Below are 16,894 nucleotides of genomic sequence, written 5' to 3' on the forward strand. Positions count from 1 at the left end.
GGAAAAAAAATCTGGTTGCAGTCTTACCTCATCCCTTACTCCAAAATAAATTTGACAGTTGAAAATTTAAACTTTTTTTTTTTTAATGAAATAAGAAATAGGGAATTCTAAAACTATAAATTTTAGACTAGGGAAGGTTTTTTTGATCATATAATCAAAAACTCATTAAAAGGAAACAGGTATATTTGACCTATAGGATTTTTTTCAGTCCTCATTGGTAAAAAATATAAACAAAGCAAAAGACAAACTATTATACAAACTCTGAAAAAAATTATAATATAAATAGCCAAAGGACTAATATTCTTAATATATACAAAGTTCTTACAAATTAATCAGAAATGACCAACAATTTAATTTTTAAAAATGGGAGAAGGACTTCCCTGCTGTTACAGTGGATAAGAATCCACCTGCCAATGCAGGGGACACAGATTTGATCCCTGGTCCAGGAAGATTCCAAATGTTGTGGAGCAACTAAGCCCATGAGCTACAGCTACTGAGTCCACACTCTAGAGCCTGAGTTCTGCAACAGCAGAAGCCACTGCAATGAGAAGCCCGCAAACTACAACAAAGAGTAGGCCTTGCTTGCTGCAACTAGAGAAAGCCAGTGTGCAGCAACAAAGACCCAACACAGACAAAAAAAAAGTAAATAAATAAATTTTAATAAAAAAAATAGGAGAAAGTTTAGAACAAAGGAAAGAAAGTTTATAAATGTATATGAAAAGTATCTCACCATCACTCATAGATGACATACCAACTAAAACAAATGAGATGCTGTTAGGAGAATAGCAAAAATCTAGCTGTTTGGTTATATACTGGGTTGACAAGCATTAGATGAAATAGGTACTGTGATATATTATTGGCTGAAAGTATAAGCCAGTACAATTTCTTTGGAGAATAATCTGGCACTACTTTAAAAACTTTAAATGTGCATATCCTGTGATCCAGTAAATCCACATTTTAGGCATCTGTCCTAGAAAACACTTGCAAATTTATAAAAACATGCTTGGGATGTTCACCACAGCACTGTGTGCAACAGTGAAAATTCAGAAACCACTTGAATGCCCATAAATAGAGAACTTATAAATAAATTATGGTATAAGGTTGAATACTGGAAAATAGCAAAAAGAAATGAAACACTGAAGCCTGTCTAAATCAGTCAGCATGGCCAGATCTCAAAAACAATCTTTTGATTCCACTGCAGGGGGCCTAGCTTCAATCCCTGGTCAGGGAACTAAGATCTCTACAAGCCACAAGACAAAATAAAAACAAAAAAAAAAAACGGACTTTTGAGTGAAAAGGTAAATTACAGAACGATGGCTGATACAATATCATGAAAATACTACTATAAATGTAATTTTTAAACTATATACACAAAACAATACTATATATTTTCTATGAATACATACAGAAAGGTTTAGAAGTATTAAAGAGGTCTAAAATTGGTTGGTTACAAATGGAAGAGGGAAGCAGATCTGAAGGGTAGATGAAGGTTAAAATTAACTTTTTATTTTTAAATATAAAACTTTACTTTGGAAAGACTAGATTTATAGAAAAGTTGCAAAGACAGTACAGAGTTCCCATATGCCCTTCATCCAGCTTTCCCTAGTGTTAACATCTTATACAACCACGGTTTGTCAAAACTAAGAAATTAACACTGGTATAATACGATTAAACCACAGACTTTATTTGGATTTTTTCAGTTTTTCCACTAACGTCCTTTTTCTGGCCCAGAATCCAATTCAGGATACCACATGGTACTTAGAAAGTTGACTTTTTAATGTAAAAAAAATTATCATTTAGCATAAATAATAACCAAATTATTATAAAATATTACTATCAGAAAGAGTGCTATTCTTATTTCTATTGAGTTATTGGTGGCTCATTGGACATAAAACTGTATTGAAGATCCCTCTGTTGAGTATGAAGAAATACAGTCAATTTGTTAGTGGAAATATAAGTTATTACAACTGTTATAAATAGATTATTCGGTAGTATCTTCCAAAGTTTAAGTGTAAATACACTTGCAGCAATTACACTTCTAAGGGTTTATTCAATAAACGGAAAATGGAGAGTGACTACTACTGCTTTTTCTTTTTTTGAGATGATGAAAATGTCTTAAAATTGGCTGTGGTAACTGTTGCACACGTCTATGCATATATTTAAAGCATACTGAATTGTCTGCTTTCTTAATTACAGCTCAATAAAGACACAACAAAAAAAAGAAAGGCTCTGAAGACAGGCTGTCTGCCACTCAGTATCTGCTTTCACTTCCCAGCTTTATGATCTTAAACAAGATAACTTCTCTGTGTCTGCTTTCTCATCTGAAAAATGTGAAATAAGTAACCTAACTCATGAGGAATTTGAAGATTAAATCAAAGTATTACATACGAAGTGCTTAGAACAGGATCTGGAACATACTAAGGACTCAGTAAATTTGTATTTTAGTAATTTTTCAGCTCTGAGGGGTACTCTTTAAACAAAAAGAACACAACAGATTAGAGGCTGTGACTAGGAGGGTAAGAAAATAAGACATATCATATAAATGAAGACTGAATGAACTAGGCATGTAAGACTAAAGAAGAGAAAGCTCAGAGGATATAAAATTTTTTCACATATTTGAATAAGTCTCATATCATATCTGTCCTATGTTATATTTGTTCTGTATTGCTCAGAAGTTGAAAGGTCTTTGTAAACAGTCCCAGAAGGAATGAAATGTGCCTGGGGAGGAGGGCTTTGGATAGACTTGGGGGAGGATGGTTTCACAAGTCACAAAGATCAGAGTTCTCTCTCTGTTTGAAATTTTTCCTAATAAATAGCTGAAGAGATTGAAGTGAAGTGAAGTGAAGTCACTCAGTCGTGTCCGACTCTTTGCGACCCATGGACTGTAGCCCACCAAGCTCCTCCGTCCATGGGATTCTCCAGACAAGAATACTGGAGTGGGTTGCCATTTCCTTCTCCAGGGGATCTTCCCAACCCAGGGATCGAACCCAGTTCTCTCATATTGCAGGCAGACGCTTTAACCTCTGCACCACCAAAATTTAACTCCCTATGTTTGGAAATTTTTAAAAAATCTAAATAGAATTAAGGCATCCAAATTATCATAATAATACTGCTCTTCCAAGGTCAACACAGGGGACTTCCCTGGCAGTCCAGTTGAGGCAGGAGGTAGATGGGACTTCCGCCCAGGGTAAATCGATAGAGGAGATTCATTCCCTGTGGACTGAAACTCCAAGATAAGAACAGCAGAACAATCAAGAGAGGAGAAATGGACCCTGCCCAGACCACATATTTCTCATTCTTGAAGTCAGGAGATCTTCCTGACCACGTATGTGCAGAAAGGCTCCTTGGAGGTCAAAGCAGAGTGGTACTAACTGATACTCTACCCAAATGTGTCTTTGGTAGAATCCATCTTGGTTAAGAGATAAGTGCACACACTCGGGCAAATCCTGAAATATGCCAAATATGGACTCTGAACCAGGCAAATCAAAATGATTGGCCAAAGGAAGACAGGAAGAAAAGCCGATAAGTGATTCAAACTGCTGTGAGGGGATGACTCTCTCTCTGAGTCTGGCCATGTGTCTGTCTACTGTACTTTTTTATCCTCCTAATAAATACTCGTTTCACTATTTCCCGTCTTTGTTGGAATCCTTTTTCTGCGAAGCTGAATGGCCAGGGCCCTTGTCACTGACCACTGGTCTAGTGGTCAGTATTCAGTGCTCTCACCAGTGCTACCCAGCCTCAATCTCTGGCTGGGAAACCAAAGCCTCACTTCAAGATGCTGCAGGCTGAGGCCACCCAAGATTACACTGGTTAAGACTGAACTTCCAACGCAGGGGTGTGGATTTAATCCCTGGTCGGAGAACTAAGATCCCACATGCCACATGGTGTGGCAAAAAATTTTTTTAAATAAATAAAAAACAAAGTCAATACAAAAATAGTTGTTGACTATTCTTTTTTGTTGTTGTTATAAGCATTTTATTTCAAAACCATACATAGTGCATAGTTTTGATAAAAAATAAACTCTTCTTGCCTGGAGAATCCCAGGAACAGGGGAGCCTGATAGGCTGCCGTCTACGGGGTCACACAGAGTTGGACACGGCTGAAGTGACTTAGCAGCAGCAGTAAACTCTTAACAAGGTAAAAAGCAGGAGGAATTCTGATGTATTACAAAGGTTAAAAACCACAGCAATGTCCATAATAATACTAATAAGAACTAGATGGCAGGGTGGAAAAGAAGTTAAACCACATTATTTTATTCCCAAGGCCACTGATTATTGCCCCTGCTGTTTATATGGAATTCTCTAGATGATAAAGAAACATTATATTTCTTCCCCAAAATAATAGTTCCTGAAAAGTTGTTGACTATTCTTACATTCATTCAACCTGTACCAACATCTACTGAGCCAAGCTATGCATGTTGTGTATTAGTTTAAATTGGTTCAAATTTTTAAGTTGAAATTTAGATGCTTATGCACACTTGTCCTTGATGTTAAAAAAAATTCATAATTTTTGTTCATTTTATAGATAACAATATATTTTAATATTTGAAATGACCATAAAGGTATGTAAAAGCTCTTTGGATTTTTTTGGTACGGCGTATTACTGGTAATACTTCTAATTTATTTGATGCCAAATCTTTGGTTAAGAAAATTACCTCTACTATAATATATTCTACTAGAAAATCTTAGAATGCTTTTGAAAAAAAATGAAGGTAGGGAATAACTTTATCAAAAATTTTAAGTTTCATAGAAGAAAATTACTTTATTTTTAAGTTAATATTTCCTTTTCTAATTTTCATTCATTCCTTTGATTCTTATATGTCTACTATCACTTTTTTTTAAAAAAAGATGTCAAAAATGAAAAAGGAAATACGATTTTTCACTATACATTTTCCTCTTCTGGATAAAGAAAGTTTTCAACATACTTCCCTTAGTGATAAAGTAAAATGATTTTTCCTCTCTGAATACCATGCAAAATGCCAAGCTGATCCCAATTTGCCAAATTCATTCGTTTAATGTCTACTCTCTCCATGCTTAAAAGGAGTGTACATGGGACTTCCCTGGTGGTCCAGTGGTTAGGATTCTGCACTTCCACTGCAGGAGGCACAGGCTAGATCCTTGGTCAGGGAACTAAGATCCTGCATGTTGTGGGGCAGAGCCCCCTGCCCTCCAAAACAGAAGAGTGTGCATTTGTAAGACTGAGGATTGGCTTTCTACTCTGGTTTAAAGTTCATCAATAAAATAATGCCCCTTTTCAGGTAACTAAAACAGAGCTGAGCCAAAGTAATGATTTAAAGAAAAGAATTTGTCACTCAAAATGTGATAGAACGATAAATATAAACTTTATCATGCTGAGTGATTGCTCATTTCCTTTCAATGAAACAAAATTTTAGCACACACATACCTGTGGAACCATTGCTACCCTCTGGTTTCTTTTAGGTGACCTTGTATTTATTTGTCTGTCATCTTCATCAGAAAAGAGCCGACTTCGTTTTGAGTTTCTGAAAGGCTATGATACAAATTTTTTATTTAATGAAATGGCCAAACATATCTCATTTTTGTTCCAAAGCACAATTCTACACTTGGAAAATACAGCTAACTGAATTATCATCAGTACTAAAGAAGGAAGAATGGAAAATACAAAGCATACAAATAATCTTAGATTTTATAAAGTAGAAATATACATATTTATGCAATTTGTTTAAAAATGAAAAACCTAGCTGATAATTAAAACTAGAACCCAAGCCTTCATGTAGTATGCTGGTAGTCTTGAAAATTAAGTTCCGGAAATTCCAGTTCTCATTATGTTGGTGCTTGGATTAATACCAACCAATTGGGTGTTTCACATGATGTGTCTCCCGTGTAGGACTGGGTTGAGACAAATTTACTAGACTTTGAGAGTACATTTACTCACTTTAGAGAGTAAATCTAAAGGTATATAATATTATACTAGATCTGCTATGAAAAATTGTTGACAAATTTCCATTTAATAAGAAGAAGAGATAATAACAGATGCTTGATAAGTGTATATGAATTAAAAACTTTTAAGTATCCAAAATATATTACAAACTTAAGGATCTGTAATATGTAAAAACTTACAGTCCATCCTAGGTTCAGAGCCTTTATTAATAGAGAAGAACACCAGAAATACTATCCCAATAACACCCACACCCTTTTCAAATCCTTCTTTCATCATTCAAGACAGTTCCTTGCCTATTTTGAACTGAAGCAGGGGCAGTGGGATAGCAACATATGGGAAGCATCCAACTGAAATGACACTAGAGGTATGGACCCTTGAAATTAAACCCACTGAGAGCCTTAACAACGCATAGCCCTAACAGGAAGTCCCCTCTACCCTGCTTCCCTCCCTTGATCGCGGGTAGAGAGGAAGAAGAAAATGATGGTAACAGGATTGATAAGAGTATGGCCAACTGTCCAGGCTACTGAGACAGCTACTGTCTAACCCAGCTCTGTGTTTCATGATTGACCCCTAAAATTTCCTGGGGCTAGGGGAAGAAAGGCCCCCAAAATTGTTAGTTATGCCAATTAGTGCTCATCTCTACTTCCCAACTTAAATGCATTTACCCTTGACCTCCACAAGATTTCAATATCTCACCACTTACCTAGAAATCTTTGTGTAGGGTCCGGAGTCACACACATTTTTTTTTATTTTTAAAAAATCTACTAAATCATTAAAAATCTATTAAAAGTAAGATTTGGGGTTGTTAAGTTTTTTCGGTTTACCTATTTAAAGCAAGAATTACTTACAAATGCTTAATGATGAGCAGATATCACAGATTATTTATCTAGATATGACCAAATACTATTCAATGACATTTAAAGAAACAAATGGTTGGAACTGGGAAAAAAACCTTAGAAAAAGTTTTATAGTGCTATAAGAATGTGTACAGGACAATAATACAGACAATTTAGCTATCATATTCTAAAGAGTAAGAAAAACTAATTCCTTACCATTTCCACAGCAGAGCCTGTATTCCTGCCTTTCCAAACAGGTGTTTTTTGTAAAGAACTGTACTTTTCATTCCATGTGTTAGATAAGCTTCCCTCTGTAATAAATAATTATTATTTATGATATTTAACTTAATTCAAAGGACTTATACTATAAATATGGCCCTTTAATAACAGCAATATATCTGAAATATTTACCAATATGGAAAAAATATACTGCCCATAATTTTAGTTGATTACAAATGAAAAAAATCTCTTCTGTATTTTCTCATCAAACTTTCTAAATAATTTGACAAGCCAATTCTACTTGAAACTATTACATTTTCATATTAAAACATGTGTGGGTTATTTCATTTTGGTTTTCAATAATTCCTCTATTCTAATTTGCCAAGAACTGTCTCAGTACAGTCTGACTGAAAGCAGGCAAGGAAAAATGAGAAAAGTTTTAACTTTGAACTTAGAGCATATTTCTAAACATTTTCTGCTTCAACGTGTAAAACCCTTGATATCCGGAAATGACATATGTGGTATTTTTTTTTCCTTAATTCTGTGAAACGTCTTCAGAGTTGTATTCACCCAGAAAAAAATCTGATCAACTGATTAAATATATTAAACATGAAAACTGAAATTAAAGAAGGTGAGTTTAATTTTTATAAAAGTATGTTTATTTAGAGAGAGACAGAGAAAATTGAGATGAGTATACACAGGATAGTTATTTCTATTTCTTTTTAATTACCTGATAGCATTTTCTAATTTTCCTATAAAAATTTTATGCTCCTTGTATATATTTAAAAAGAGACATGGCTTTAATGTTTCGAGAAAAAAATAGTGGAGTCGTTTTTCTGACATATATTTTAATAAGTACAAAAGAGATCAGATAGGGTTGATCCTTCTAGGCAAATAAATGAAGGTAATCCTGGAAGATAACGTGTTCTCAAGCCAGAAGGACTTGATCTGGTACATCACCCATCCAAGGTACAACATGGTAGCTTTAAAAACTAAAAGTACTAATGAGCCTATGAGAAGATTTAGATTGGTTCCAAATGTACTTACCCAGTAGAATCTTTGCTCAAGAGATAAAATTTCAAAATTATATTAAAAGGACTGGTCTAATCTACTCATACAAAGAAACAGCAAGACCAAGGAACAAGTCTAACTTTTTCTCAAAATAACACTATCACTGTTTTATTTCAAGAGAGTTGCATTATTACTTAGCTCACAAAATTCTTTAAAAATAAACAACCACTGGGAAGCCCTCATAATACAGCTTATCCCAGTTGTTAATACATTATTTAAATCCAGTAAGAACTGTTCAGAATGTTTAGTTATAAAGTACTTTAATCAATAATTCTAGAGGGAGAAAACCAAGGGCCAAATTCCCATATGAATTTAGTTATCATCAGTGAAAACCAGTATTTAAAAGCTATAGTGAATCGTAACTTAGAAAGAAAAGGCAATATTATAACCAAATTAATTTAATGAATTAAATTCTTAGTTTATGCCATATCTAAAGAATCAAGCTCTGATTCTTACCTTTTAAACTGACAAGTGCTTTTGCTGAAGAGCCTGCAATGAAAACAAATCAGTATTACTTCATAATCAGAGTGAGAGAAAAAGAACTTGGTGATCCACTTAGTTTTAGCAATGTTGAAGTCATAGTTGAACATGCAATTAGAAATAACTAATAAACAGTTCAAGCTATTAACCAGAACTCAGACAACATATAGAAGAACTGGAGACATCTGGGAGTTTTGTTTGAAACTATGAGAACTGGTGAACTTTGTAAGATAGAAAAACACAGAAAGAGAGGAAAGAGGAGGAGTAAGGACAGAAGCAATTTTTGATTCTCAACCAAAAGTGTGCTGGTTCTGGAGAAGGAAAAGAAAAAAGGAACTGACATTTATTGAGGCAAAGATCAAAAGTGGTAATAGAGAAAAGAGAAAATGGAAATGATCCAGGGACTGTCATAACAGTCTAGAATGGAAGTCTATGAATGCGAGTATGTACGCTTGAAAGATACAAGTCTGACTAGGGCATTCAGAGAAGCCAAGAAGGACTAGCGTAAAGCTGGAGGGATTCACTAACTAAAACAGTGTATAGCAGAATAACCCGGAAGCTCCTCCTGCACGTAGAAACTGAAGGATTAATAAAGGCCTTCAGGGGATTCTGTTGTAGGTAACTCTCAAGCCCATAACGAGAAACACTGGACTAAAGATTCTGGTGTAAATAAAGGATACAGGATATTTGGGTGAGGAGCTATAGGAAAACTGATAGACAAAGAACCTTTTATGGGAGAGGGAGAGCACTAAATTGAAAATCTCAGAGTTGGATATGTATACTGCAAAGAAGATCAAGTCATTTGAAAAATAATAAAGTATGATCTCTCTCACTTATATGGGACACCTAGAAAAAATAAAAAAGGGACTTCTCTGGCGGTCTAGTGGTTAGAACTCTGCACTTTGACTGTTGAGGGCCAGGGTTCAATCCCTGGTCAGGGAACTAAGATCCCGCAATCCACCCTGCATGGCCAAAAAAGAGTAATAAAATTTTTTTAATTAAAAAAAAACAAAAAAACCTACCAAACTGACAGATACAGAGAACAAATTGGTGGTTGTCAGAGGCAGGGGTGGAGGATAGGCAAAATAGGTGAAGGGGGTCAAAAGGTACACACTTCCAGTTATAAGATAAATAAGTCCTGGGGATGTAATATATAGCATGGTAACTAAAGTTAACAATACTGTATTATATTTCTGAAAATTGCTAAAAGAGTAGATCTTAAAAGTCTTCATCACAAGAAAAAAACTGTATCTGCGTGGTGATGGGTGTTAACTAAACTTACTGTGGCAACTGTTCTGCAATACATACAAATATCAAATCATTATACTCATACTTAAAACTAATACAATGTTATACGTTAATTATATCACAATAAAAGAAAGTAGCAGGGAGGGAAAAACCTTTCTGTGGTCCAAAATAGAAATTATTCATAGAATTATTAGTGAGCAAAATCTCCCTTTTTAAATTTAAAAAAGTGTTTAGAACACCTTTTCTTTTACTATAGTCATTCCTCATTTTAAGATTTATTTTATTTTAGAACCAACTAATTTTCATCTGTTACTATGACATCATTTATGCTTAAAAAATATATAATGTAAGACCAGGCAGTAGTGATGTTATTTGAAAGGTTAGCCATTTACTTATATTGAGAAAAGGCAGGTTTCTAAGTGGTTTGTTATAAATGTCTGTTGGTGATTGCAGCCATGAAATTAAAAGACGCTTACTCCTTGGAAGGAAAGTTATGACCAACCTAGATAGCATATTCAAAAGCAGAGACATTACTTTGCTAACAAAGGTCCGTCTAGTCAAGGCTATGGTTTTTCCGGTGGTCATGTATGGATGTGAGAGTTGGACTGTGAAGAAAGCTGAGAAGAATTGATGCTTTTGAACTGTGGTGCTGGAGAAGACTCTTGAGACTCCCTTGGACTGCAAGGAGATCCAACCAGTCCATCCTAAAGGAGATCAGTCCAGGTGTTCACTGGAAGGACTGAAGCTGAAGCTGAAACTCCAATACTTTGGCCACCTGATGCGAAGAGCTGACTCACTGGAAAAGACCCTGATGCTGGGAGGGATTGGGGGCAGGAGGAGAAGGGGACGACTGCGATGGCTGGATGGCATCACCAACTCGATGGACATGAGTTTGAGTAAGCTCTGGGAGTTGGTGATGGACAGGGGGGCCTGGTGTGCTGGGTTCATGGGGTCGCAAAGAGTCGGACATGACTGAGAGACTGAACTGAACTGAACATCTAAAAAGAGCCAGTCCATTATGATATTACACAAAACACAAAAATAAATAAATAAATAAATAAATAAAGATCTCAGGGGATAAAGTAGAAGATAGAAAAGCATGAACTAAGTACAAAAACCAGACAGAAAGAGCAATGACTTATTTACAACTCATACAAATGGACAACAGACTTTCAATGCGAAGTAACAGATAAAGTATCATGGTTCTGCCTATGAAACATTTTTATGCATCTCAGGTCTCCTAAACCTCAACTCACTTCTCTTCGAGGCAGTACTCGAGAGGCTTATAGAACAGACAACCCACCAATATCAAAGCCACTCTTGCTTTCCACCTATTCTCTTGCCTAGATGTGGAGAATGGCTAAAAGGGCACCTTAACAGCTTCTGCGTGGCAAACTGAAGTTTAACCACCAAAGGCAGTAAAGCTGTAAAGGGAAAGGTGGAGGAGAGGGGCCATAAGGTCTTGCTAAGAAGGATCAAACAATACAACACAACTGGGAAGCAACACATCCACGTAGCTACCAAGAAAAACAGGGTTCATCTGAGAAAAAGCAGTAACCATTCACTCATTCGGAGAGTATGACTGCATCCTGGCCCCTGCTGTAGGCACTGGGGACACGGACAGCATGCAAAACAGACAAAGTCCATGCTCCTGATGCTCCCCTGGGAATTTACATCCTACAGAGGGGAAATAAACACATACACACATACCAAGGGAAGATAAGCACCACTGGGAAAAAAAAATAAAGCAAGATGGGTGGGAGCTGGTGGAGGGAAGACTGTTTCTATAAAAGGTGCTCATGATTAGCTTCTCTGAAAGGTAATATTTGAGCAGAGATTTAAAGGAAGAGATGTGAGCTGTAAGGATATCGTTTCTGCTCCATGAAGGCAGGGAGTGCATCTTGCAGATTCTGACCTACTACCTTTAAGCTTCTTCCTTTCTTGAGAGATAGTATAGCACTAGCCTCTGTTCTCAGGAAGCTTACAGTGTAGCAGAAGGAGGCATACCTTAAACAAGAACATAAAATGACAATGACAATGGTGGTAGCCGCTGTAAAGGAAATAAGCAGGGGATCGCAGTGTGGAGAGTAACTAACTTTACATATGGTAGTTACGGAAGGCTTCTCTGAGAAGGTAACTCATGAAAAAGACTAGTGATGAGAGAACAGGAGGTCAAAGCAACAAGTCAGGGTGGTAGAAACAGCAAGTAAAAAAGCCCTGAGGTAGATCACTTAGAATACGAAGGAAGGGTAGGGGGCAATATTATGCTTGGGGACTCATTGGCAGGAGAAGGGTGGTATGAAAAAAGAGTGGAGAAAGAAACCAGCTGTCAAGCATGAAACTGCAAGCATGAAGAAAAACAGAAATGGCACCTTCTCTGGTAGGGCTTCTAACCAAAGGTAGCAAACACAAAGCTGCAATTGTGACAGCTGCCACTAAGAAATTACACAGTGGTATGAAAACATTTAATAAGAAGATGCATTATTTGTCAGGGAGGACAGAAGCCTAAAATGGGATCTAACGGATAAAGTAGAAGTTAACTGGAAGTGAGGGGAAGGAAGAGCGTTCCATGTAGACAGAATAGCATGTGCAAAGACCCTACAAAAAAGAAAGCCAAGTGATTATATGGATTGAAAAAGGTCCAGTTTAGCTCAAAGGGACAGAATGAGAGGAAGAGTAGTTCAAAATAGTGCTGGAGAGATGGGGAATGGCCAGACCACAAAGGGTCTCGTAGTCAGTCGAGTTTTCAGCAATAGGATGACATACATATATTTCGAAAGGATCTCTGGCTGTGTGTAGGCTGAGGGCGAGGGTTAGGGTGGTGGATTAATGGAAGGCTGAAGTGAATCATGCAGAAGAGATGGTGACAACTTGGATGAGGATGAAGGTAAAAAAGCAGGGAAAACTGAGAGATATTTAAAAGGTAAAAGTTACAATATTTAGTAAAAGCTTAAATATGGGGAGTGAGCAAGGTAACTTCAGTCTAGGTTTTAGCTGATTGCAGTGGAGCCATTCATTCAACCAGAACCACGGAAAGTCTCTCTGTACTGGGGTAGGATGATGAGGTAGATCTTGAACCCATAAAGCCTGAGGGGCCTCTAAGACGATGTGTGAAATGAGCAGGAGCTGTTTAGCACAGAGGCTCACTGCAAAGCTCTGGGCTGAAGACAGCCTCAACTACCTCATTAAGAGTACTTACCTGAACTGGAATGAGGATTAAATGAGCAAATGTATCCAATATGCTTTGCACAGCACCTGGTGCATAATTAGGACTAAATAAATGGTAGCTTTTTCATTGATAATGTTATACAGACTACTGGATAACTTATAACTAGCTCCCTTGACCAAATCTGAGAAACATATTGCTACTTGTAGTATCAAACTGAAATAACTTCTGCTCCAGTCATTAACCATGCCTCTTACCCTACATTCAATTCCATTTAAATTAAGCATATATATATGTATACACACACACACACACACACACACACACACACACACCTGACTTGTGGCACTGTGTGACAAACCAGGTAAATTAATCCCTGCTTTCAACAAGCTCTGGTCAAGCTAAACAAGACATATACTGGACAAGCTAAGGTGCACGCCACACACACCCTAGTGTACCAGAGATGTTACAAAGTAATATAAATGACTACAGTATACAGTGTAGCTGGAATTTGAACCCTAGTGTGTCATTCTAAATGAAAGTTATCAAGTGGCTGGGACTTCTAAGAGGTGATAAAAGATTATGACAAAGAGAGCAAAGATTTCCAGATGATGAGCGCACTGTGTAGGCCTACCTTTATTTAGGAGCATCCTAAATCACAAAAGCATTCTCCATACAAGAAATAATAATATTCATTGGTGGTCTATGGTTGTGCCTTGTCCAATACAGTGGTCAACAGCCATATGTAATTATTTAGGCTTAAGTTAACAAAAATCAAATGAAATTTAAAAGTCACTGCAGCCATTTCTGAAGAGTTCCAAGAGCCAATACGGCTAGTGGCTACCCTACTGGACGTTGTAAAACAGAACAATCTCCATCGCTGAGAAAGTTCCATTGGAACTCAGCACTGGTCTAGAGCAAATCTGAAACACAAACTCTCTTAATACAACTTTTTACCGGTCTGGCAACTTGAACTTTCAACTTTATAACACATTAAGATGATATGACTACACAAGGAAAACAGAATTGGCTGTTTTCAGCCCTCAATTTAAGGGTCTTGCACAGACAGATTTAACAGTGATTGTTAAATCACTTTTGTTTTCTTTATACTAAAACTCTCATAAATAACACGGATACATAAACTGGATAGTGAGTGTGAATCAGGTCTCTTCTGTGATTAACTAAAATATCTGCCTTTATCCTGTATACTTTATACAACATCGTAAACTACAAAATTAAGTTCTAATGTGCTTAAACTACGAATGAGTGCTTTTACTTACTAAACACAAGTGAATATCAGATGAGTAAACACGGTTAAGGGAGGCAATGCACAGGGTGGGAATCAGGGAAGAGTACTGTATGTGCCTGGTGTGATGGTCACATCCCTGCATAAAGGTACCCCCAGGATTCCTAAGACACACACGCACAGAAGAAAGTCAGTCGGATGGGGGCTCCCTCAACCTTGTGGACCCTGTCTGTATTACCTCTGGAAAGGTCCACAGCCACCTGTGGTCCCAGGGGAAGGGGCCAGCCCTTTGACACGGAAACGCTTCTCGGGGTGGACACACCGGAGGAAGATAGGAAGGGCAGGGATGATCAGAAGTGCCCGCAGCGGCAGAAACTGTGACAGGACAGGATCAGAGACCCAGGCAAGAAGAAGGGCTGCGACCACCCTCTCCCCAGCCCGAGACCTTCTCGGCCCCCGGAGTTACATAACCCCGTCAGGCGTCTCTCCGCGCCAGGCGAACGGTGCAAGCGGCGAGGACAGCCCCCGCGGCCGGGGGCCGCTCTTCCCCCACCGCGGCCCGGGGCCCAAGCAGGGCCAGGGGAGCTGCCACTGCCTCCGCCTCGCACGGGCTGGACCCCTGGGCTTTCGGTTTCCGGCCCTGGCGCTCACACACCCCAGAAACCAACACACAGACACCATAACAAAGGCGGCGACGCGGCGGCAACACCGAGGTGGAAGGACTAGGGGACCGCGGCGGGGCTGGCAGTCAGCTCACTTGCTCGGCAGAGGGCACGGCCGCCAGTCCCGGCCGATGCAACCCGGGGGCAAGCGGCAGGCGGGAAGAGTGGGGGTGCTTTGAGGTGCTACTCACTCTCATCAGGCAACTGGTCGAGCTCCGCCATCTTGAACGAGCCGCGCCGCTTTTTCAAAGGCTGCCCGCCGCGGTGCATTGTGGGGCGGAGACTGTCTTTGCGAGGGAGGTTCGAATGCGGAGCTCGCTGCCCGCGGCGCAGCGCGGCGTTGCTCCCGCCGCGGCCGGCTGAGGCGGGCCCGGCTCCGCCCGCTCCTGCCTGGGGAGGGTATACAGCCTAGTGGGGCCGCGTCTCGCCCCTCCACCCCCGCCCCCGGCCGGGCCGGAGGGAGGGGGAGGGAGGCCGCGCGGACAGGCCCATCTCGCGCCGCCCCTGCCCGGGCCCGGCGCCGGAGCGCGGGGGGGCGCGGCGCGAGCTAATATGTCCTGCCCGGGCCCTCTCCCGGCCCGCGCGGCCCTCCTCCTCCGCGGCTCGCTCCCGGCGCGCGTTTCGCGTCTCTCGCTGCAGCTGCGGGAACTGCAGGCTGTTTATTCCGAGTGGGGAAAAGGAGGGAAGGTGGGGAGGAGGCCCGGGCGGGTTAAGGAGCGGGGATGGCAGGCATCACCTGTGGGCCTGGCACGGGGAGAGGCCCCAGGTTCTTGGCCGTCTTCCCCTAGGGGGTTTTACTCGTAAAATTTTCACGGCTCCCCAAGCCCACGTTTCTCCCACGTTTCCATTCCTTCCCTTCTCCGGAGAGCTGGAGGGAGGGCCGGGAAGGAGGGCTTGGACCGCCTCAGCCCCACAGCTTGTCTGCCCCGGACTCGCGGTGCCCGGAGCCCCTCGCCAACTGGGGCCACTCCTTCCAATTGCGTGGAGCTTGGAGGGGAGACCTTGAGAGGTCATGAAGTTAGTCACTTGGGTCGGCAGCCGAAGAACTGTTTTGCTCAGCTCTTTGATCCATTCACAGTAGACCATGTAGTGAGCTGGAAGAGAATTCCAGAACCAGGAAGTGGAGGCTTGGAGAGGATACAGACAAAACCCGACAGTAACACTTCAAGATGAAGTATCCTGATGGAAATGTTATGAGAACACAGAATGAGAAATCATCCAGTTTTGAAAGAAGCCCAGGGGAAGATTTCACCATTTTTCAGACATTAATTGTGCAATAATAAACCACCCTTGCTTTTCAACAATTCATCTAACAATGTTATTGAGCGCCAGTCCTTTCTTTCCAGGGATATGTGGGGGAGGGGTTGGGGTGAGGGAGATAGTTAAGCAATGAGAATACAACATGGGTGAATTCCAGGAACTAAAAAGTTAAAAGGTAGTAGACGGAGGTAGGTGGTAGAGATGAAGACGGCAGAACACAGGCCAGCCTGGGCTAAGGAGCTGAACTTGCTAAGAGCACGGGAGCAATGGATAGGTGGAGTTTTAAAGGGTAGGGCTGGCATGTTTCCATTTGTGTTGTAGAATAAAAATGTGGAAAACTGAGTGTGACAACTTGAGAGTTCTGGAAACCAGTCAGGGGAAAGCCTGCTGGGGCAGGCAGGCAAAGGAGAACAGATAATCAGTACCAACCACCCTAGAGCTTCAGACGGTGGACTTGGGAGCCCCAAGGCCTGGGATTCTTGCTGCTAGTTGTATAATCTCAGGCAAATTTGTTTCTTAACTTAATTCTCTGTGCCTCAGTTTCTCATAATAACAGGGTTGTTTTGAGGATAAATGACTTGATGAACCTAAAGACCTCATAATACTTCCTGGAACACGTTTTGGCTCAAATGTTAGCTATTGCCACTACCACTTTACTTTAGAGAGTATCACTGGATGCCAACTTTGTGCCTTGGGTAACTGGGTGCTGCCGCTTGTTGAGGCAGGAGGAGGTGAATCAGGGTGTAAAAGGAGAGGGGGTGACTAAATTTTACAAGTAATCCTTCTT

General features: G+C 39.9%; 1 protein-coding gene across 2 annotated transcripts in view; it reads right to left on the bottom strand.

Annotated features, from left to right (window-relative positions):
• The window catches only part of LIN9 (lin-9 DREAM MuvB core complex component), an 87,958-nt gene extending 72,523 nt beyond the window's left edge, over positions 1–15,435 (bottom strand). For both annotated transcript variants that reach the window (XM_069545481.2, XM_069545480.2), the window contains exons 1-4: positions 15,039–15,435; positions 8,502–8,534; positions 6,972–7,066; positions 5,404–5,508 (exon numbers count right to left, since the gene is read on the bottom strand). In XM_069545481.2, coding sequence (XP_069401582.1) covers positions 5,404–5,508; positions 6,972–7,066; positions 8,502–8,534; positions 15,039–15,117 — 312 coding nt within the window. In that variant the 5' untranslated portion in view covers positions 15,118–15,435. The remainder of the gene's footprint in view (positions 1–5,403; positions 5,509–6,971; positions 7,067–8,501; positions 8,535–15,038) is intronic.
• Between the last annotated feature and the right edge of the window lie 1,459 nt (positions 15,436–16,894).

The sequence above is a fragment of the Ovis canadensis genome, chromosome 12, assembly GCF_042477335.2.
Source record: "Ovis canadensis isolate MfBH-ARS-UI-01 breed Bighorn chromosome 12, ARS-UI_OviCan_v2, whole genome shotgun sequence".
In the NCBI taxonomy this organism is placed as follows: domain Eukaryota; kingdom Metazoa; phylum Chordata; class Mammalia; order Artiodactyla; family Bovidae; genus Ovis; species Ovis canadensis.